This window comes from Capricornis sumatraensis, chromosome 6 (genome assembly GCF_032405125.1).
Source record: "Capricornis sumatraensis isolate serow.1 chromosome 6, serow.2, whole genome shotgun sequence".
NCBI classification, from domain to species: domain Eukaryota; kingdom Metazoa; phylum Chordata; class Mammalia; order Artiodactyla; family Bovidae; genus Capricornis; species Capricornis sumatraensis.
The window spans coordinates 95,537,511-95,562,205 of NC_091074.1; the positions used below are offsets into that span (position 1 = coordinate 95,537,511).

Below are 24,695 nucleotides of genomic sequence, written 5' to 3' on the forward strand. Positions count from 1 at the left end.
AAGCTAGGACACCTCGTGTCAGACAAGGGAGACCTGAGCGTGTGGAAAGTTCGTCATCGGTGCTGGGCGGGGCGAGGATCCCCGGTCTGAGCCTGTCAGGAGGAGACCCCGGAGGCGTGGCTGGGCGGGGCGAGCGGGGGGCGGGGCCTGGGCGTGCCCTGCGGCGTGCGCGGGGCTGGCTAGCGCGCGACAGGGGCGGGGCGGCAACTGCGGGCCCACGCCGTAAACAGACAACATGGCGGTGGCGGCTTCCGCGGCACCTGGGGCCTTGGGCACTTTGCAGGCCAGCCGTGCCCGCTTGGTGGCCGCTTGCTCTGCGCGGCTAGGCCCCAGGTGGAGGCTGCCCGGCTCCTGGACGTGCCCGCGGGTCGATTCGACGATATGGGCCCGGGGCTGGACGCCCACGGCCGGGGGAGCGGCCTGGCAGAGGGGCTACAGCGCAGAGGTGAAGACTGAGGACGAGCTGCGGGTGCGGTACCTGGAGGAGGAGAACCGAGGTGAGGGGTGTGACCCGGGAGACCGTGGGTCCTAGGAAAGGGTCTCAAGGTCGCGTGTTTGGGCTGACGTCAGTGTCTACGGAGAAGCTCGAGGAGGGGTGTCCTCCCTTCCCCCACTCACGCTTTGCAGCTATTTAGTGCTTTCCTTGCCTGAAGAGGGTTTCCCTGGTGGTTCAGACGGTAAAGAATCTGCCTGCAATGCGGGAGACCTGGTTCTGTCTGTGGGTTCGATCCCTGGGTTGGGAAGATCCCCTGGAGGAGGGCATGGCAACCCACTCCAGTATTCTTGCCTGGGGAAATCCATGGACAGAGGAGCCTGGCGGGCTACAGTCCTTGGGGTGAAAAAGAATCGGACATGACTGAGCAACTAAGCACACGCCTAAAGATGTACTACGGAGCAGCTTACCTGCAAAAGTAGCCCTTGGCGCCAAAGACAGAAATGCAGCTTACGCTTTCCTCTCTAGATGAGCCAAGATTAATAAGCCGGGTGAATGATATTTGCTTCCAGATTTCGTTCTTGCTGTGTAATTGCTTTCGGTTAACTCAGCTGTGAAGGGGAGAGTTTTAGAAGCTGCAGTGAAAGTGCACTTTATTATTCTGAGTATTCGTCAATTTAAAGCTGTTCATCTAAAAAAAAAATTCCTTTTGTTCATTTTATCTTAGAAAGATAGTTTTGTGGACTATCTTCACTTCAGTTAGACAATTTTGAGTATTTTTTTGGTTTTCCAGTTCCTTTGCTAAGCCTGGGGGGTGGGGGACACAGTTGGGGATGATATTGATGTTGCCCTTGAGCTCTTTTAGTGGGAGGAGACAGATGCTTTAGCAAAATAATACAGTGGGAGGAAGGGTTATGATCCAGGGTGTGTGCCAGTTGGTAGGAATGCTGTTAAAGCCCAGCTTCTTTCACTTGCCTTGTTGGGAGACGCTAAATGGATCATGAAAGGTGGAAATAGCAGCGTGCCAGAAGGGTAGTCTTCGAATTTTGACATGTAGTTATTGAGCACCGATAATCTGTTAAACAGAAGTGCAAAACCAGTTAAGTCATGTTTGATATCTGTAAGCTCCTAATATATCAAGAAAGATACTGGTGATTGAAAGATTATGCTAACTTTAAAGGCTTGATGAGAGCAGAAGGTTTTAATACCCGCAAGAGGCATATGATCAACTATATTCGGTGAGATTGAAAGATTCCAGAGGGGAGGTTCTGAGGGTCAAGTTAGGACTTTGCCAGATGCATATTCCATCCAAGGCGTTCCTTGGAATGGAATTTGACATTACTGAGGCAGACTTCTCTGTGCTTCTATTTTCTTGTGTGTAATACAGAAAAAGTAATACTGACTTTGTATGGCTGCTGTGGAGATTAGATGGGAGTGTGATATTAATTGCCCACTAAGTATCAATCTAGCTCTCAGTGGGTGCTCTGAAGTATATGATGAGTTATTTCATTTATTTATTATTCCTGACAGAAGAGCATGGCTAAAGCCATGGCATATGAACATGTATGGTATTCTGGAGAAATGACATAGGGCAAATGTGCTTGTAGTATGGCATGACAGGCAGAATACTGAGAAATTCAACTGGAAAGTAGATTAGTACTGGAGTGACTAGAGCCGTTAATCCTCCCATCTTTTGGGTAAGCTTAGTCTTGTCAGGATTTCGGTTACATTAGGTGTGCCAACAGTACATTAGATACAAAAACATTGCAGGTACAGCTAGTAATATGCACCATATTCTGTATTTTTTTAACCTAAGTAATGCACCGGAGAAGGCAATGGCAACCCACTCTAGTACTCTTGCCTGGAAAATCCCATGGACGGAGGAGCCTGGTAGGCTGCAGTCCATGGGGTCGCTAAGAGTCTGATGCGACTGAAGCGATTTAGCAGCAGCAGCAGCAAATAATGCACACTGAACATATATTTTCATAAAATTCTGAAAAGTCCTTCAGTTAGGTTTCAACTGGATCAAGGGAAAGAAGTCAGAGTATAAATTCAAATGTTTTCAGTCACTTGAAATGTAAAAATCAACTACTAGTTAAATACAGTTTTTTAAGAAAATTGACCTGCTTCCTTTCAGGATTTGCCAGGTGACAACTTAGTTTTGTCTAACATTATATAGGCTTTACTCAATGGCGACCCACTCCAGTACTCTTGCCTGGAAAATCCCTTGGGTGGAGGAGCCTGATAGACTGCAGACCATGGGGTCGCTAAGAGTCGGACACGACTGAGAGACTTCACTTTCACTCTTCACTTTCATGCGTTGGAGAAGGACATGGCAATCCACTCCAGTGTTCTTGCCTGGAGAATCCCAGGGACGGAGGGGCCTGGTGGGCTGCCGTCTATGGGGTCGTACAGAGTCGGACACGACTGAGGTGACTTAGCAGCAGCAGCAGCTCTACTGTAAAACCAGCAATAAGCAGTGCCAAAGAAAAACAGCATGGCAAGGCTGATGGAAGTGAAGGCGTCTCTGTGGTGTCTTTGCTTCTCATTAGAGGCGAGTCCAAAATTTTGTCCTCTCAGTAGTCTGCAGGCAATATGATGACTCTGCTGGGTCAGAGGAGCCCCAAAGTGCTCTCTGCCCTGTAGGCCTTGTTAGGCTGTGGAAGGTAGATAAGTGCAGAATATATCAGCTCTCATAGGTTTTCTGAGTTCCATATTTGTAATTTGTTGTGGAAGCTCAATTAGACACCAACTTTCTTTAGTCGTTATTTCTTGCATTGTTGTCCAGCCTCCTTAGCGTTTAGAGCAGTGGTACTGGTTATGGTTTACAAAGGTCTCTCCTAGTTTTCTGCAGTGGCCTCTTTTATAGGGTCTCCAGTCATTCTCCTTCCCAGTTTATTCTTTGCCTTGGTGCTGGAGTTATTTTTTCAGGGCCAAGCAAGAATTGCATCTCTGTTCAGTTAGAAACCTCTAGTGGTCTCTAATGTCTGCAAGCTCTCACGACTGCAGATATTTACAGATCATTCATCTCCTTTCTGCTGCACCTAAGCCTTACCTTTTCCTGCTCCTGTGTCAGTGCTCTGCACACACCTTCTGGAATGACCTGTCTCCTGTCCCTACCACCCTTCTCCCAGTCCAACAGACTTCTACTTGTAATTGTGACCCATTTAAAAAATAGTTTTTCTGAACTTTGTACCAGCTTCTGGCAGAAAGAGAACAAATAAATGCATAATGCAAGTTATTCTTAATACCTGCTCCTTCCTCATGCATTCACATCTTCTGGAGTGTCTTTGTAATCCTTCCACTTTTCTCCATGTTCTTCACCAGCATTATTCTTGTCCAAGCCTGTATCACCTCTCAAGTGGATTGTTGCAGAGTTCAGCTAGCTTGTCTTCCTACTGCTTTAAAAGGTTGATTCCTTTCATGTGTTTTTCATGTTTCAAAAAATGTATTTTCATATATTTTATGGTATGTGAATTCTCAGTAAAGTTCTGGATTTAGATAGACATGTATATTTTAAAAATTTTATTGAGATAATTCCCATTATAAAATTAAAAATGTACAGTTGTATTTAGCATACTTATAGAGTTATGCAACCATCACCACAATCCAGTTTTAGAACATTTTTATCACTCTAGAAAGAAACCGTGTTTTCTTTAACAGTGATTCCCCATTTTCAGTACTCGCTCTCCCTCCAAACTAAGACCCATTTGTCATCTACTTTCTGTCTCAAAAGATTTTTTTTAACAACATATTTTATTTTGGTTTAAAAAATTATTAATTTTTAATTGGAGGATGATTGCTTTACAATATTGTGTTGGTTTCTGCCATGTATCATCATGAATCAGCCATAGGTATATATATGTCCCTTCTCTTGAAATTCCCTCCAACCAGTAGATTGTTCTGCTTTGGACATTTCACATAAAGAAACCATATGTGGTTATTTATGGCTTTTTCACTTGGCAATGTGCTTTCAAGATTCTCTTATGTTGTGGCATGTATCAGTGCTTCATTTCTTTTTAGGACTGAATAGTATTCCGTTGTTTGGATTTTTTTTGTCTGTTCATTATTGATGTACATTTGGATCGTTTCCACTTTTTGGATCTTGTGAACAGTGCTGCTTAGAACATTCTGTATAAATTTTTATGGATACCCTTTTTTATTTCCACTTGGGAGTGCAATTGCTGGATCCTATGGTGATTGTAATTTTATGATTAACATTTTGAGGGACTGCCAGTTTCCCAAAGTGCCTGCAACATTTTCCATTCCCACCAGCAAAGTGTAAGGGTTCTAATTTCTTCATATCATGACCAATATTTTGGGTTTTGATTATAGCCAGTGTGTGTGGTTTGAAGTGATATCTTAGTGTGGCTTTGATTTGGACTTCCCTAATTGTTAAAGATGTTGAGTATGAGTATCTTTTCACGTGCTTATTGTCCATGTGTATATCTTATTTAGAGAAATGTCTTCTGAAATCCTTTTTAATGGGGTTGTTCTTTTGTTGTTGAATTGTAAGTGTTCTTTATATATTCTGGATACAAGTCCCTATTCAGATATGTAACTTGAATATATTTTCTCATGTTCTATGGGTTGTCTTTTCATTCTTGTTAATTTTGAAGAACTTAGGTTTTTAATTATGGTGTAGTACAATTTTCATGGACAGAGGAGTCTGGCAGGCTACAGTCCATGGACTTGCTGGACATAACAGCCACTAAACCAACAACTGATCAACAATTTATTTATTTTTGTTGTTGAATATCAAAGAATCTCTAGAGAATTCTCAGTTTTTCTCAAGAAAGTCAAGTCAACTGGGATTTTGATAGGCATTGCATTGCATAGGTAGATCGATTGGGGAATATTGCATTTATAACAGTGTTAAATTTATCATTCTGTGAACATGGAATATCTTTTCACTCAGCAGTGTTATGTATTTTTTCAGTGTATAAGTCTTGCACGATTTTTGTTAAGTTTATTTCTATTTCATTCTTTTTGAATGTTACTGTAAATGGAATTGTTTTTCTTAGTTTTCAGATTGCTCATTGCTGTTCTACAATAATACAATTGTTTTTGTATGTTGACCTTATATCATGCAACTCTGCTGAACTTGCTTATTCTCATAATTTTTTAATGGGTTTCTTAAAATTTGTGTATATATACAAGATCCATGTCATCTGCACATAGAAGAAATTTTACTTATCCTCTTCCAATGTGGATGCCTGTTATTTCTTTCTCTGTGTAATCTCCTTCCTTGAGCCTCCATTACAGTGTAGAGTAAAAGTATCAAGAATAGACAATCGAGTCTTTTTCCTGATATGTGGTGAAAGCATTCATTCTTTTACCAAGTATGATATTGGCTGTGGGTTTTTGGTAGATGTCCTTTATCAGGTTGAAGGAACCTCTATTTATACTTAATAAGTGTTTTTATCTGGGTGAAAGTAAGTGAAAGTTGCTCAGTCATGTCTGACTCTTTGCGACCCCATGGACTATACAGTCCATGAAATTTTCCAGGCCAGAATACTGGAATGGGTAGCTTTTCCCTTCTCCAGGGGATCTTCCCAACCCAGGGATCAAACCCAGGTCTCCCGCCTCATAGGCAGATTCTTTACCAGCTGAGTCACAAGGGATTCCCAAGCATACTGGCATAGGTAGCCTATCCCTTCACCAGCAGATCTTCCTGACCCAGGAATCGAACCAGGGTCTCCTGCATTGCAGGCGGATTCTTTACCAACTGAAATATGAGGGAAGCCCTTATCTGGTTGAATTTTGTCCAGTTCTTTTTCTGCATCTATTGACATGATTGTATGACTTTTCTTGTTAAGCCTATTATATGATTGATTATGTTAATTGATCTTCAGATATTGAACACACACCTGGAATAAATCCCACTTGATTTGGGGGTGTAATTATTTTTATACATTGCTGCATTTAATTTGATAACAGTTTATTGAGGATTTTTGCTTTTATGTTCATGAAAGATAGTGGTCTTTAGTTTTCCATTCTTGGTATATCTTTGTCTGGATTTGGTATAAGGAAAATGCTTGCTTCATAGAATGAGCAAGGAAGTGCCCCTTCTGCTTTTATTTTCTGGAAGAGATTGTCTATCATTGTATGTCATTGTATCTGGAAGAGAAATTATATCATTTTTTCCTTTGAATGTTTTGGTAGAATTACAAGTGAAACTATCTGCACCTGAAGCTTTCTGTTTTGGAAGCTTATTAATTTTTAATTACATTTCTTTAATAGATGTAGGCCTATTTGACTTATCTCTTTCTTGTCCTGGTAGATTGTGCCTTTCAGGAAGTGGGTTTATTTCATATACCTTAGCAAATTTGTTGGCATACAGTTGTTCATAATGCTTCTTTATTATGCTTGTATCAAAGAGATTCAGCAGTGATGAATTTCTCATGTTAGTAGTTTGTATTTTCTTTCAAAAGATTTCTGAAATTAGTAGTTTGTTTTCTTTCTTTCTTTCTCTCTCTCCCATGGAGAGCCTGGCTAGAGGTTTATCGGTTTATTGATCTTTTTAAAGAACTAAGTTTTGATTTGACTGATTTCTTTTCTACTGATTTTCTGTTATTATGTCATTTATTTCTTCTGCTTTTTAATTTTTTCCCAAACTTACATTAGATTTAATTTGTTGTTTGTTTTCTAGTTTCTTAAGGTGGAAGTGTAGATTTCCATTTCTTAATAAGTGCATCAGTGTTATCAGTTTTCCTCTAAGCACTGCTTTTGCTGTGTCATACATATTTTGAGTTCAGTCGCTCAGTCGTGTCCTACTCTTTGTGACTCCGTGAACCACAGCACGCCAGGCCTCCCTGTCCATCACCAACTCCCAGAGTTCACCCAAACTCATGTCCATTGAGTCAGTGATGACATCCAACCATCTCATCATCTGTTGTCCCTTTCTCCTGCCCTCAGTCTTTCCCAGCATCAGAGTCTTTTCAAATGAGTCAGCTCTTCGTGTCAGGTGGCCAAAGTATTGGAGTTTCAGCTTCAATATCAGTTCTTCCAATGAACACCCAGGACTGATCTCCTTTAGGATGGACTGGTTGGATCTCCTTGCAGTCCAGGGGACTCTCAAGAGTCTTCTCCAACACCGCAGTTCAAAAGCATCAATTCTTCGGCCCTGAGCTTTCTTTATAGCCCAACTCTCACATCCATACATAACTACTGGAAAAACCATAGCCTTGACTAGACGGACCTTTTTTGACAAAGTAATGTCTTTGCTTTTTAATATGCTATCTAAGTTGGTCATAACTTTCCTTCCAAGGAGTAAGCGTCTTTTAGTTTCATGGCTGCAGTCACCATCTGCAGTGATTTTGGAGCCCCCCCCAAATTAAAGTCAGCCACAGTTTCCCCGTCTATTTGCTATTAAGTGATGGGACCAGATGCCGTGATCTTAGTTTTCTGAATGTTGAGCTTTAAGCCAACTTTTTCACTCTTCTCTTTGACTTTCATCAAGAGGCTGTTTAGTTCTTCTTCACTTTCTGCCATAAATGTGGTATCATCTGCATATCTGAGGTTACTGATATTTCTCCCGGCCATCTTGATTCCAGCTTGCGCTTCCTCCAGCCCAGCATTTCTCATGATGTACTCTGCTTATACGTTAAATAAGCAGGGTGACAATATACAGCCATGACGTACTCCTTTCCCGATTTGGAACCATGTCCATTTCTAACTGTTGCTTCCTGACCTGCATATAGGTTTCTCAAGAGGCGGGTCAGGTGGTCTGGTATTCCCATCTCTTTCAGAATTTTCCAGTTTATTGTGATCCACACAGTCAAAGGCTTTGGCATAGTCAATAAAGCAGAAATAGGTGTTTTTCTGGAACTCTCTTGCTTTTTCCATGATCTAGCGGATGTTGGCAATTTGATCTCTGGTTCCTCTGCCTTTTCTAAAACCAGCTTGAACATCTGGAAGTTCACGGTTCACGTATTGCTGAAGCCTGGCTTGGAGAATTTTGAGCATTACTTTACTAGTATGTGAGATGAGTGCATTGTGTGGTAGTTTGAGCATTCTTTAGCATTGCCTTTCTTTGGGATTGGAATGAGAACTGACCTTTTCCAGTCCTGTGGCCACTGCTGAAATTTTCAAATTTGCTGGCATATTGAGTGCAGCATTTTCACAGCATCATCTTTTAGGATTTGAAATAGCTCAACTGGAATTCCATCACCTCCAGTAGCTTTTTTCGTAATGATGCTTCCTAAGGGGTTGGGGGGACACACGCATATTTTGGTAAGTTGTATTTTCAGTTTCATTTAGTTAGAAATATTTTAAATTTCTCTCTAGATTTCTTCTTTTATTTATATTTTACTTAGAAATACCTTATTTAATCTCCAAGTATTGAAGTTTTCCAGCTGTCTTTCTGTTACTGATTCCTGGAGTTTATTTCCATTGTTATTTAGGAGTGTACTTCAGTATGATTTCTATTTTAAGTTTGTAATGGTGTGTTTTTTGCCCAAAATATGGTCTGTCATGGTGAATATCCATATGACCTTGGGGAGATTGAGTAGTCTGCTGTTATGGGATACAGTATTCTATATTCAGTTAGATATAGTATTCAATTAGATTTAGTTGATTTTCTGCCTGCTGGATCTATTAGTGATAGAGGCGAGTTGAAATTTGCAGCTGTAATGATGAAATTGTTTATTTCTCCTTGTGATTCTGTCAGTTTTTAAATCATGCAAATTTAAGCTCTATTGTTTAGTGAATACCATGGGTTATTATGTTGGAGAAGTGACCCCTCCAACATTATCCCCTTTTCTTACTCAGACTGTTCTTTGTTCTGAGATCTGCTTTCTCTGAAATTAATATTACCACTCCAGGTTTTATTAGTGCTGTTGTTGTTTAGTTGCTAGGTTGTGTCTGACTTTTGTGACCCCATGGACTGTAGCCCCCCAGGCTCCTCTGTCTGTGGGATTTTTCCAGGTAAGGATACTTAATTGCATTGCCGTCTCCTTCTGCTGATCTTCCTGGGATTGAACTCAAGACTCCTGCATTGGCAGGTGATTTCTTTACCACTGAGCCACCTGGGAGGCCCTTTTTTAGCGTTAGCACTGATTATCTTTCTTCATCTTTTGATTTTTTAAATCAATGTGTGTCTTTATATTTAAAGTGTATTTCTTGTATATGTCATATGGTTGGGTATTGTTTTAAACCACTCTGACAGTATCTGTCTTTTAGTTAGTGTATTTTAGACCATGCATACTTAAATTTATTATTGAAATAGTTGGGATTATTATGGATTTATAACTGTTTTCTATTAATTGCCCTTGTTTTTTTCTTTCATTTTTTGACTTTCACTAATTTTCTGCCAATTTTCTTCCCTCTTTTAGCTTATCAGTTACCCTTTTTTAGAGATTTTATTGGTTGCCATGTTATTTGCAGTACATATTTACAACTAATCTACATCTACTTTTAATAACACTATATGACTTCATACTGGTAAAGGTATAAATGCATATTCCTGTTTCTTTCCTTCCATACCATTACTGTCATTCTTTACACTTATCTGTAGGCTACAGTCACCACATACATTATTGTATTATTGTTTGGAATAAGTTGTTTTCATTTAGTTGTAAGTCAGAAAGAACATTGACATTTATTTAATAGTCTGTTGTTAGCAGTGGTTGGGCTTAATAGTTCTGAATTTGTTTTCTTTTTATTGTAGAATAGAGCAAATGAAAACCTGTTGGTCTTGGGAAGTAGACTTTTCATTATGATGAAAAGAGAAGGAGAGAGAAGGTACAAATATGGGATGGGGGGAAGTGACGAAGAAACTTGTTGCATTGCATTTGAATTAGAGTTACCAGGACAAACTCATAAAAATCATAAGTATCTTGTATGTATGAGGTTAAAGCGTCTGCCTCCAATGCGGGAGACCTGGGTTCGATCCCTGGGTAGGGAAGATTCCCCTGGAGAAGGAAATGGTAACCCACTCCAGTATTCTTGCCTGGAGAATCCCATGGACGGAGAAGCCTGGTAGGCTACAGTCCAAGGGGTTGCAGAGAGTCGGACACCACTGAGTGACTTCACTTTCACTTTCACTTACCAGGAGAAACTTATGAAAACCATAAGTATATTGTATGTATACATATTTACATTTATTTCTTTTTCTCACCACTAAAATTGTCTAAATGAAATGATACCATGGTAGCAATAAACATATCTGATATCCAGATTTTGGTTTCTAAAGACTATTCCCCCATTGAAAGAAGCCAGGACTTTTTGGAGAAATGTCTGATTTCAGGTCTGGAGCAGGGAAAGTGAAAGATGAATCTGGAATATCTTTGTGGGCTAGGAAGCAAGGAAGTGTTCAAATAGTAAAAGGATCATGGCAGGGCACAGCCTTACAGGGCTCTCACTGAGCATACATATCTGGGTAATTTGAACATTAATGGATTAATGGAACAGTAAATAATAGATTATATAGCACCTTGAATAAAGAATCGATGAAACCATAGAGATTACACGAAATAGTGTGGTAGGGAAGAACATATTTTTATCGAAAAATGGTAGCAATGATAGAACATCACCATTTTTTGAAACCACCAAGATAAAAATAAAGGAATTATCATGACAGTGAGATATAGATGCTTTATCTTTTCCCAAGTTGGTATACAGTTGTCCCAACACTGCTTAATCATCTTTACTCCACTCTTTTGAAGGGTATTTTTATCGCAAGCTGAATTTCCATACTGTCTTTCTGTTCTGTTCTATGATCTCTGTAGATGTGTTATCCATTATTTTATGATTAAAGCTGTGTTGTGTTTCGGTAGGGCCAGGTGCTCACTCCTTCATCTTTACTCTTTTTGTTTTTTTCCTTTGTTTTCATTCCTTTTCCTGCATGGTTATTTTTCTACAAGAGTTTTGCAATGTTCATGTATAATTTCAGGAAAAGGCTTATTAGTATTTTTATTGGCATTATGTTAAATTTAAAATTAGTATATTTGCATAATGTTTTTTTCAATATAAAAACATGTTTCCATTTGCTTAATTCTTCTTCAGTTTAAAAAGTGCCTATCCATAGGGCTTGCACATTTATGTTATGTGTTTCCCAGGTCACCTTGCCTCCTGTCTGGTTCATAAAAATGAAATAATTTGTTTCAATGTATCTGCTAAGTGGTTTCCTTTCTCCCGCTGTTTCTCTATATCTCTTTATACAAAGGCTGTTGTTTCTGGATGTATTAATTTCATGTGTTTCAAATAAATATGCTTTTGTTTGCAGTAGTTTTTTATTTGACTTGCATTTTTTAGGTTTATGATCATCATTTGTTAATGATTTTCTAATGTTTCTAAAATTTGGATATTATAAAAATTGCTGCATATTCTCTTTATATTCAAGTGAAAGATTCTGGGTTAGTTCATTATATTTTTAGTGTTGAAGTTTTCACTACTTTTATAGTATTTTAAGGAGCCTGAATTATATATGGTTTATCAAAAGTATTCTGTCCTCTAGTTTTCAGTGCTTTGAATATTACATGTGATTTGTTATTAAAAATAGTTAAATTATTGAGGTTTACAAAATTCTAAAGTGGCAATATGTGCTCATTGGTTTAACAACAACAACAAAAAAAGCACCATGGGAGGGTGCTGCCTCTTTACTTTCAAACTCTTTTATCGAAAGTAAAGAGTTTATATTTTGAGTCCTTGTTGTGAGTGATAATTTTATTCACTTCTGATTTGTGTTACCTACATCATTATGCATATAGACAGTATCTGAACTTTTTTTGGTGTAAGGTCAGAAACTGTTTGCTGGTCTACATCTTTAATCTTCTAACTGTACAATTTCTGTGATTTGTAACCTTAGTTTATATCATCAGAGCTTTTGATAGTTGCATCTTGTTCTCTTATCCAGTGCTTTATCTAGAGATTGACTATAAACAGTTTGTAATGTTATTGATAATATTTATGTTGGTACTACCTTCAGTATATGTTTAGAAGCAGTCTGCTTTCCATCTCTGCTCCACAGCCTGTGTGATCTCTCACCTGGATCTCTGCAGCAGCATCTTGTTTAGAATCCCCTACTGTAATTATTATTATTATTATTATGTTTGGTCTGTGTAGATGAAATTCACATAATACAAAATTAACCATTTTAACTTTTCAAGGGTTTTTAGGTTATTCCATGTTTACAGCCATCACCACTGTCTTAAATCCTTTCAAATTGCTTTCAAAACAAAGCCATGCTTCTTAGTCACTTCCTCCTCATCCCATTCTCCCCAAGGTTTCCAAAACCCACTAATCTCCTTTCTGTCTTTATGGAGTTTGTCTATACCAGGTACTTCAGAGAAGTAGAATCATACCATATGTGATTTATGTCTGAGTTCTTTCAGCTTAATGTTTTCAGAGTTCGTCTATTATACAGCATGTATCAGCATTTCATTTGTTTTTATGGCTGAATACTATTTCCTTGAATGGATATGACTTTTTTGTATATAGTTATTTGTTTGAATGTATGTTTTTGGGTCATGTGGTAACATTATGTTTGGTGTTTGGAGAAACTGCCAGACTGTATGAGAGTGTATATGAGAGTTCTTATTTCTCCACATCCTTGTCAATACTTGTTTCTTTTTTAAAAAAAATTAAAGCCATCTTACTGGTTCAGTTCAGTTCAGTTCAGTTGAGTCGCTCAGTCGTGTCCGACTCTTTGCGACCCCATGAATCGCATCACGCCAGGCCTCCCTGTCCAACACCAACTCCTGGAGTTCACTCAGACTCACGTCCATCAAGTCCATGATGCCATCCAGCCATCTCATCCTCGGTCGTCCCCTTCTTCTCCTGCCCCCAATCCCTCCCAGCATCAAAGTCTTTTTCCAATGAGTCATCTTTGCATGAGGTCGCCAAAGTACTGGAGTTTCAGCTTTAGCATCATTCCTTCCAAAGGAATCCCAGGGTTGATCTCCTTCAGAATGGACTGGTTGGATCTCCTTGCAGTCCAAGGGACTCTCAAGAGTCTTCTCCAACACCACAGTTCAAAAGCATCAATTCTTCGGCGCTCAGCCTTCTTCACAGTCCAACTCTCACATCCATACATGACTACTGGAAAAACCATAGCCTTGACTAGATAGACCTTAGTCGGCAAAGTAATGTCTCTGCTTTTGAATATGCTATCTAGGTTGGTCATAACTTTTCTTCCAAGGAGTAAACGTCTTTTAATTTCATGGCTGCAGTCACCATCTGCAGTGATTTTGGAGCCCCCCCCAAATAAAGTCTGACACTGTTTCCACTGTTTCCCCATCTATTTCCCATGAAGTGAAGGGACCAGATGCCATGATCTTTGTTTTCTGAATGTTGAGCTTTAAGCCAACTTTTTCACTCTCCTCTTTTACTTTCATCAAGAGGGTCTTTAGTTCCTCTTCACTTTCTGCCATAAGGGTGCTGTCATCTGCGTATCTGAGGTTATTGATATTTCTCCCGGCAGTCTTGATTCCAGCTTGTGCTTCTTCCAGTCCAGCGTTTCTCATGATGTACTCTGCATAGAAGTTAAATAAGCAGGGTGACAATATACAGCCTTGACGGACTCCTTTTCCTATTTGGAACTAGTCTGTTCCATGTCCAGTTCTAACTGTTGCTTCCTGGCCTGCGTACAGATTTCTCAAGAGGCAGGTCAGGTGGTCTGGTATTCCCATCTCCTTCAGAATTTTCCACAGTTTATTGTGATCCACACAGTCAAAGGCTTTGGCATAGTCAATAAAGCAGAAATAGATGTTTTTCTGGAACTCTCTTGCTTTTTCGATGATCCAGCAGATGTTGGCAATTTGATCTCTGGTTCCTCTGCCTTTTCTAAAACCAGCTTGAACATCAGGAAGTTCACGGTTCACGTATTACTGAAGCCTGGCTTGGAGAATTTTTAGCATTATTTTACTAGCATGTGAGATGAGAGCAGTTGTGCAGTAGTTTGAGCATTCTTTGGCATTGCCTTTCTTTGGGATTGGAATGAAAACTGACCTTTTCCAGTCCTGTGGCCACTGCTGAGTTTTCCAAATTTGCTGGCATATTGAGTGCAGCACTTTCACAGCATCATCTTTCAGGATTTTAAACAGCTCAACTGGAATTCCATCACCTCCACTTGCTTTGTTCGTAGTGATGCTTCCTAAGGCCCACTTGACTTCACATTCCAAGATGTCTGGCTCTAGTTGAGTGATCACACCAGTGTGATTATCTGGGTTGTGAAGATCTTTTTTTGTACAGTTCTTCTGTGTATTCTTGCCACCTCTTAATGTCTTCTGCTTCTGTTAAGTCCCTACCATTTCTGTCCTTTACGGAGCCCATCTTTGCATGAAATGTTCCCATGCTATCTCTAATTTTCTTGAAGAGATCTCTAGTCTTTCCCATTTTATTGTTTTCCTCAATTTCTTTGCATTGATTGCTAAGGAAGGCTTTCTTATCTCTCCTTGCTATTCTTTGGAACTCTGCATTCAGATGGGAATATCTTTCCTTTTCTCCTTTGCTTTTTGCTGCTTTTCTTTTCACAGCTATTTGTAAGGCCTCCTCAGAAAGCCAGTTTGCTTTTTTACATTTCTATTTCTTGGGGATGGTCTTGATCCCTGTCTCCTGAACAGTGTCACAAACCTTGTCCATAGTTCATCAGGCACTCTGTCTATCAGATCTAGTCCCTTAAATCCTTTTCTCGCTTCCACTGTATAATCATAAGGGATTTGATTTAGGTCATATCTGAATGGTCTAGTAGTTTTCCCTACTTTCTTCTATTTAAGTCTAAATTTGGCAATAAGGAGTTCATGATCTGAGCCAGTCAGCTCCTGGTCTTGTTTTTGCTGACTATATAGAGCGTCTCCATCTTTGGCTGCAAAGAATATAATCAATCTGATTTCGGTGTTGACCACTCGGTGTTGATCACTGAGTGAAGTAAGTCAGAGAGAAAGAAGTATCATATGATATCCCTTATATATGGAAAATAAAAAGAAATGATACAAATGAGTCTCATTTAATTTATTATATCTTCTTTGGAAAAATATTTATTCAACTCCTTTGCCTGTTTTTCAGTTGAGTTGTCTTTTTGTTGTGAGTAGTACCAATTCTTTATATATTCTCAATATTAGCCCCATATCAGATGCATCATTTGCAAATATTTTCTGTTTGTGGGTTTTTTCACTTCTTTGGTAATTTTGATGAAGTCTGGTTTATCTGTTTTTTTCTTTCATTGCTTGTGCTTTTGTTGTCATATTTAAGTCAGTGTTGCCTGAATCAGGTTTGTGAAGATTTATACTTTTGTTTCCTTCTAAGAGTGTTACAGTTTTAGGTCTTAGATAGATTTTGAGATAATTTTGTATATGCTGTGAGTAAAGGGCCCAACTCCATTCTTTTGTGGGTGAATATCTAGTTGTCCACCCCTATTTGTTGAAAAGTCGTGCACCATTGGATGGTCTTGGTATCCTTGTTGAAAACAAATTGATCATTCAGTTTTATTACTGAGGTCTTTCTTTATTACTTAGATCTCTTTCAGTGTGTCTTGTAGTTTTCAGTGAAATTTGTTGGTTAAGTTTATTCCTAAGTAATTGTGTATATATATATTTTTGATGCTGTTACAAATTGTTTTCTTAATTTCATTTTTGGAGTGTTCATTGATAGTGTATAGAAATATAACTGATTTTTGTATATTGATATTATATTATGCAGCTTTTCTCAGTTCACTTTTTATGGTATTTTCTGTGTGTAAGACCATATTATTTGTGAATGGAAATAGACTTCTTTCTTTTCCTCATAGCTCAGTTGGTAAAGAATCTGCCTGCAGTGCAAGAGACCCTGGTTTGATTTCCTGGGTTGGGAAGATCTGCTGAGAAGGGATAGGCTACCCGCTCCAGTATTCTTGGACTTCCCTTGTGGCTCAGCTGGTAAAGAATCCGCCTGCAATGCAGGAGACCTGGGTTCAGTTGGGCAGATCCCCCGGAGAAGGGAAAGGTTACCCACTCCAGTATTCTGGCCTAGAGTATTCTGTGGACTGTACAGTATATGGGGTCACAAAGAGTCGGACATGAGTGAGCAACTTTCACTTTCACTTTTTTTTTCCTATTTGAATTCCTTTTATTTCTTTTTCTTGCCTACTTACCCTGGCTACAATTTCTATTACAGTATTAAATAAATAAAGTGATGAAAATGAACATCCTTATCTAATTTTTTTATCTCAGAGAGAAGACTTTAAGCCTTTTAACATTAAATATGATGTTAATTGTAAGTGTTTTTTTTTTTTTTTTTTAATAAATGTCCTTTATTAGGTTAAGGAAATTTCCTTCTGTTACTAGTTTGCTGAGGTTTTTCAGTTATAATTTCTTTAAAATCATTTAAAGCATGTTGGATTTTGTCTAGTGTTTCTTTTGCATCAGTTGAGGTGATCATATAGTTTTAAAATATTTTCTTTAATTTTGTTAGTGTGGTGTATTTGCTCAATTTTTGTGCTGAACTACCCTTGCATTCCTGGGATAAATCCCTCTTGGTCATGACTGCTAAATTTGACTTGCTAGTATTTTGTTGAGGATTTTTTTTACATCTGTATTCATAAGGGATATTGGTCTAGTATATTCTTGCTTCCTTCTAATCTGTTTTCTACACTATGGCCTGAGTGACCTTTTTAAAATGTAAGTTTGAACATAGAAAAATTTCCCCAATTTGAAAAAAAGCTATTAGAAATGCATAGCAAACGTTTTACTAAACGGTGAAATGCTCAGAAACATTTTCACTAAACGTATTGACAAAATAAAGGAACTTATTATTTTTACTAGTATTATATTGGACTAGAAGTCCTAGCTAAAGTGAAACAGCAGAAGGAAATGAGAAATTAACATTGGAACAGAAAACATAACTGTTAGTATTTTTGAACAAGATTGAGTATTGACTTAGAATATTGAAGAGAACCATGTAAGTCTATTATTATTTCATAAATTTGCCAGAAAAAGTTTATGTTTAAATAGCACTAAAAAATTGCACTTTCCACATACTCTCAATATGTAATTAGAAAATGTAACTGATATAGAGTGATTTTTATAGCTATTTAGAGTACAGTTGTCTGACTTTTAAAATCAGAAGGAAAATAATGGACTGTTTTGTAAGTGGTTCCAGCCAAAAATGTTTGTGCATATTAGAGAAAATAAGACTCCTGTGGAGTTGAGAGCAGCAGAAATGAAAGTGGTCAATGTAAGGAGACAGTATCAGAGGATTGTTTTATTCATTGGGGTAGAGAATCCTTTATTTTGTTTGAATTTGTTTAGTTTTACTTTTTCTTAATTACCTATAGAGTTAGTATATGAACAGTATTTAATATGGTTTGTTTTGAGAACTAACAGTCCTTTCCTCCACCCCATTTCCCATATTCCAGAAACAGTTATTTAAAACCCTTTGACTGATTGTTTTGGGCACATATCGTCTCATTTAAAATAACATACATATATTTCCACTTATGGAATTTTCACGTTTAGGTATCATCTGTCTACTGACTTTTTGCCATGGAGGATAAAGGTTTGGTCCCCTTTCACACTCCACCACACATGTGTACCTTCTTTTTTGCCCTTGTTCTTTCCTCTAATTTGGCTTTATTTCTAGGTCGAAGTAAATATTGCCATTTTTTTTAGAATAGCTTTATTGCGATTCAATTCATATACCTTAAAGTTCTCCTGTTTAAAATACACAATTTAGTGGCTTCTAGTACATTTATAGAGACGTGCATCTATCACCACCATCAGGTTATTGAACATTTCATTGCCCTAAAAAGAAACGACACTTTTTAGCTGTCACTGCGTGATCTCTCCATCTCCAGCAGCCCTAGGCAATCACTAATCTACCTTTTTTGTCCCTTCTGATTTGCCTACTCTCAGCATTTCATATAAATGGAATTACACAGTATGTGCTCACTTGTCACTGGCTTCTTTCACTCAGCATGTTTTTAAGGTTCATCCATGTTGCTCATGTATTGATGATGCTTTTTTTTTTTCTTGCTAAATATTACACTACATGGATTTGTTATATTTTGTTTATCTGCTCATCAACTGATGGATATTTGGGTTGTTTCCAGGTTTTGAATATTTTGAATAATGCTTCTCTGATCATTCTGGTGTAAGTGTTTGTGTGAACATGTGTTTTCATTGTAAACTCTTTCTAAGGAAGATACTAAGTCAAAAGTTGCAAAGGCAATAATATATAAAAAGTTAAAACTTTGGTGCAAAAAAATGCCATAAACAAGTTGATTTTTAAAAGTGAATGATAGGCAAAAGATCTGTTCTATAAATAATGAATTAATATCTGTAATCTAAAAGTTTATTATTTGAAATGCAAATGACAACTCTAATAAGATAGGCAAACAGTAAGAACGGTTAATTCAGAAAACAAATGACAAATGATCATTAAACCGATTTAACTTTGCTTCCTATGATTGGGTGAAATCTGATATATATAATGATATGTCCCCATATATTGTCAAAGGTTTATAATATTCAGAATAATGTGACCAGTGATTCTCAATAATGTATTTATTGAGGTCCTCTTACTGACCTGAAATGAAGTGTATAGATAATGTAAGCAGCTGACAAACATAATTTTTCAAAAAAATCCTTAAATATAGTAATGAAAACAAAAGAAGTAGTTTATGGCAGAATAACATTTCAGTATATAATTTTTCTGCTGTGATCATTAAAATATAAAAGAGTTAGAATTTAAGAGAAGTAAGAAGACTAGAAACCATTCTACAAAGTAAATAGAGACAAAAACCAGATGGTGTAAGGGGATAAATAGACCAGACTTATTGTCTATGATAAGAGACTGAGGAAACAGCCTGAATTGAAAAGGGGTAAATATACCAAGATAAATTTGATACTGAGCAAAAGTGGTAGTCTTACAGATGAGCTCCACTTTACTTATTTGTTTTTGACTTAAAATAATCCTCCATTGGGATGTGGAACAGTGTGGTGACAGAGTATATTGTAAGATTCAGTTCTCATTGACACCAAGTCAGACAGAAGTTCTTTTACCAGTAACAATACTTGAAAATGCAGTGAATGTAGTTAGACTTAACATACATTTCGTTTTCTTATTTGATGGGTACCATGTAAAACAGTTTATTGAAATTCCTGTAATTTTTAGGACGAATGTACTTGAAAATTCTAAATGTAAGAGACTTCGGGTTAAGTACATGGGACAGGGTCAGGACAGAAACCTGGGATGTAAATATTGAGAACTAGATGGTAAAGAGCCTGCCTGCAATGCAGGAGACCTGGGGGTTTGATCCCTGGGTCAGCAAGATACCCTGGAGAAAGGAATGGGAACCTATTCTTGCCTGGAGAATTCCATGGACAGTGGAGCCTGGTGGGCTACGATTCACGGGGTTGCATAGAGTCGGACATGACTGAGTGACTGATAAACACACACACACACACACACACACACACTAGCAAAAAAAAGCTGATCCCATAATGCTTGCCTGTGACAAGAAGTTGTTAGCTATTGTGTACTTCTATGTATCCTGAGGATAATAAAACTATATTTTAAATAGTATTCCATAATTTAGAATTTTTATCAGTAAATGTGGCCTTCCTACTCTTTAGTCTGATTAAGCTATGTAAAATTTAAAATGGGTAAAATTGTAAAATGTGGCATATTACCTTGGTGGTGCGTAAAGAGAGAAATTGAAGGGGACATGCTGTTACAAATTCTCTAAAAGGCTGGATAAAAGTGGTGAATGTTATGTATGAGATTGATTTTATAAATAGGTATACCACATTTTTCAAAAATATGCTTGAAAAGGATGGTAAACATGAAAATTAGGATAAAGCTCTTGAAGTGAACCTCAGAGAGGTGGTAGATTCCAAAGTCCCAAGTTAACTAGCTGTGTATATATGGGAATCTGTACCCTGAATTGGAAAGACTGATGCTGAAGCTGAAACTCCAGTATTTTGGCCACCTGATGTAAAGAGCTGACTCATTGGAAAAGACCCTGATGCTGGGAAAGATTGAGGGCAGGAGGAGAAGGGGATGACAGATGATGAGATGGTTGCATGGTATCACTGACTCAATGAACATGAGTTTGGGTGGACTCTGGGAGTTGGTGATGGACAGGGAGGCCTGGTGTGCTGTGGTTCATGGGGTTGCAAAGAGTCAGACACTACTGAGCGACTGAACTGAACTGAACTGAACTGTTCCCTGAATGCCTTACTAACTCAAATGCTTTTTTGTTTCCCCCTTAACTAGGAATTGTGGTGCTTGGAATAAACAGAGCCTATGCCAAAAATTCATTGAGTAAAAACCTTATAAAAATGGTGAGTGTAAAGATTAAATTATTTGCCTCTAAGATTATGGTACAGTGTTGATACCAACCTGAAAATGATTTTTCCTCTTTTCCTACTTATCTTCCCTGTTTCTGTTTAGCTTTCAAAAGCTGTGGATGCTTTAAAATCTGATAAGAAAGTACGGACCATAATAGTCAGAAGTGAAGTCCCTGGGATATTCTGTGCTGGTATGTAAAAAGATTAAATTTTTAAAACTAGTCTAATGTTTCCTTAGTAGTAGCCTATTTTCCATTATAAAGTGTTCTGTGGTTTGAATTTCATTACCAACAATTCCTCTTTGTTTTTCTGCTGTTGTTACAAGAAAAAAAAATGTTTTCTCAGAAAGAAATCTCTGCAGCATGTGGAGAAGTTGTTTTGGAAGTTGAAAAAATAGTTTGAGCAGTTAGAATATTTGTTTGTGGTACTTGAATGATCTTTATGAATGATGAGCTGGGAAGGAAAAATTGTGTCTCCTACTCAAAACAATGTGCTCTGTGTTTATAAGTTACTTAAAAAGTACTTCAACTGACTAGTAGTAACTACCCCAGTGTAAAACGTTAGATGTAGACATAAGCTTCGGAGGTTTGTGTTTGTAGTAGTGCCCACTCAAATATGTGTCCACAAATTGTTATTTTAAATTGGTGTCTATAGCAGTGAAGTGTTTTTCTTATTTTTTTCCGTTTGTGCTGTGTTACCAAAAGCCAAAGATTAAGTTGCCTTGCATTTTCCATATTTGTAAGTATTTCTAAGTCATGAGGTTGAATGAATCTGTTTCAACTAGTCAAAAATATAGATGATTAAGATAAATAAATGCTGATAATATACAGTATTATTGTATTTTATTAATAAGTAAATGAAGGTAGAAGTTGAGGGGTGAAAAAAATTTCTTCCAGTAAACGTATAAATGGGATAATCTACTTGAGATTATCAAAGATTTGAGGGAACAACATGTAGTATTTTATTCATTCAGGTACTTTGGAGCATTTGGAGTACTCCCAGAGCAGTGCTGGGAACATGGGGGAGTATTTTTAAACAGAATGTTTTTAAGAAGTGTCTTGCTTTAGGCCGATATTCTTTAGTTTGTCATTATTAGATTTTTCAAGCTTCTAACTCTGTAGCTTCCACCTTAAAATGCTGTAAAATTTTATGGTATTTAAGAACATTCAGTGTAAATGAATTATAGTTTTTGATATAATGTACCATATATAAACGAATTAGTTTTAGCTTCAGTTTGGTAATCAGAGAGAGTTGGCTGATCCACTGCCTGGGTGAGGACGATTTGCAGTCAAGTTTCTGCTGCTTCTACGTGTGTCCAGCTTGAGTAATGCTATCCTCCTGGTGTTGTCAGAGGCTTGATGTGACAGTGTACATAATGCACAGTGCAGTAGTCAATATATTGTAGCTGTTCATAGTTTTTATAAGGACTAACATTTATTAAAATTGTTTTCATAATATGAAAAACACTGAGAGTCAGACATGACTGAGCGCCTTCACTTTCACTTTTCATTTTCACGCATTGGAGAAGGAAATGGCAACCCACTCCAGTGTTCCTGCCTGGAGAATCCCAGGGATGGCAGAGCCTGGGTGGGCTGCCATCTATGGGGTCGCACAGAGTTAGATACGACTGAAGCAACTTAGCAGCCGGAGCAGCATTTATTCATTCTTGTTGAAGAATACAGCCTTTCACATAATTAGAGTGTTAACTTTTATTCTGAAGTAGTCATATTCAAAAGAAAAATCCTCACAAATAGTGTACTCATTTATTGGTCATTCTCTTAGCTCCCCATTCCCTAAAGTTACTCATTTTATTTACGTCTTCCCTTTCTGCCCCCACAAAGGTTTCTCTTCTCTGTACATCTGTGTTCTAGTGGCATCTTGTTCATTTCCAGAAACTTAAAGCTTATGAAGGGATCTTGCATCAAATTTCTTGAAGATAGTAACTTCTCTTTTTCTCCCTTGAAAATCTTCTTATATATTCTGACATCACAGCATAGAATAGAGACTCACCATGTACTTGCTGAATTTAGTCAGCCGTTTGGAGCAGTAAATGGCAACCCACTCCAGCATTCTTGCTTGGAGAATCTCATAGACAGAGGAGCCTGATGGGCCACAGTCCGTGGGGTCGCAAGAGTCAGACATGACTTATCGACTAAACCACCACCACCACCAATTAGCCTTTAGAGTGTGCTGTGTGATTCACTGATTTTTTTTTTCAAAGGTTATTGGGTTGTGAGCAGTTTCTCTGAAATTGTCTCAGACTACTCTCGTATTCACCGACAGTAGCTCTGGCTCCTGCCTTTGGTTCTTTTTCCTGTATCCTTTTTCTAATATACTAGAGGAACAGGTAATTAAGCATTATTAAAGTGATTCCGGTGGTTTGGGGGAGAATGGATACATATATATGTATGGCTGAGTCCCTTGGTTGTTCACCTGAAACTACCACAACTTTGCTAATTGGCTATACCCCAATATAAAATAAAAAGTTTATATATATATATATATAAAGTGATCCCCACATGCGCTGGAGGTTGCACTGATTGATTTCTGACTTTTTATGTAAATCTGTTCAGTTCAGTTCACTTCAGTCGCTCAGTCGTGTCCAACTCTTGCCACCCCGTGAACTGCAGCAGAGGAACCTCCCTGTCCATCACCAACTCCCGGAGTTCACTCAAACTCATATGCATCGAGTCAGTGATGCCATCCAGCCAAATCATCCTGTGTCGTCCCCTTTTCCTCCTGCCCTCAGTCTTTCCCAGAATCAGGGTCTTTTCACATGAGTCACCTCTTCGCATGAGGTGGCCAAAGTATTAGAGTTTCAGCTTCAACATCAGTCCTTCCAGTGAACACCCAGGACTAATCTGCTTTAGGATGGACTGGTTGGACCTCCTTGCAGTCCAAGGGGTTCTCAAGAGTCTTCTCAAACACCCCAGTTCAAAAGCATCAATTCTTCGGTGCTCAGCTTTCTTTATAGTCCAACTCTCACATCCATACATAACTACTGGAAAAACAATAGCCTTGGCTAGACTGACCTTTGTTGACAAAGTAATGTCTCTGCTTTTTAATATGCTATCTAGGTTGGTCATAACTTTCCTTCCAAGGAGTAAGTGTCGTTTAACTTCATGGCTGCAGTCACCATCTGCAGTGATTTTGGAGCCCAGAAAATTAAAGTCAGCCCCTGTTGCCACTGTTTCCCCATCTATTTGCCATGATGTGATGGGACCGGATGCCATGATCTTCATTTTCTGAATGTTGAGCTTTAAGCCAACTTTTTCCACTTTCCTGTTTCACTTTCATCAAGAGGTTCTTTAGTTCTTCTCCACTTTCTGCCGTAAGGGTGTTGTCATCTGAATATCTGAGGTTATTGATTTTTCTCCCAGCAATCTTGATTCCAGCTTGTGTTTCTTCCAGCCCAGCGTTTCTCATGATGTACTCTGCATATAAGTTAAATAAGCAGGGTGACAATATACAGCCTTGACCTACTCCTTTTCCTATTTGGAACCAGTCTGTTGTTCCATGTCCAGTACTAACTGTTGCTTCCTGACCTGCATATAGGTTTCTCAAGAGGCAGGTCAGGTGGTCTGGTATTCCCATCTCTTTCAGAATTTTCCACAGTTGATTGTGATCCACACTGTCAAAGGCTTTGGCATAGTCAATAAAGCAGAAATAGATGTTTTTCTGGAACTCTCTTGCTTTTTCGATGATCCAGCAGATGTTGGCAGTTTGATCTCTGGTTCCTCTGTCTTTTCTAAAACCAGCTTAAACATCTGGAAGTTCACAGTTCACGTATTGCTGAAGCCTGCCTTGGAGAATTTTGAGCATTACTAGCGTGTGAGGTGAGTGTAATTGTATGGTAGTTTGAGCATTCTTTGGCATTGCCTTTCTTTGGGATTGGAATGAAAACTGATCTTTTCCAGTCTTGTGGTCACTGCTGAGTTTTCCAAATTTGCTAGCATATTGAGTGCAGTGCTTTCACAGCATCATCTTTCAGGATT

General features: G+C 38.3%; 1 protein-coding gene across 2 annotated transcripts in view; it reads left to right on the forward strand.

Annotated features, from left to right (window-relative positions):
• Positions 1-233: 233 nt before the first annotated feature.
• AUH (AU RNA binding methylglutaconyl-CoA hydratase) overlaps positions 234-24,695 on the forward strand; it is a 183,228-nt gene continuing 158,766 nt past the window's right edge. For both annotated transcript variants that reach the window (XM_068974231.1, XM_068974232.1), the window contains exons 1-3: positions 234-497; positions 20,627-20,694; positions 20,804-20,891. In XM_068974231.1, the coding sequence (XP_068830332.1) occupies positions 236-497; positions 20,627-20,694; positions 20,804-20,891 (418 nt within the window). In that variant the 5' untranslated portion in view covers positions 234-235. The remainder of the gene's footprint in view (positions 498-20,626; positions 20,695-20,803; positions 20,892-24,695) is intronic.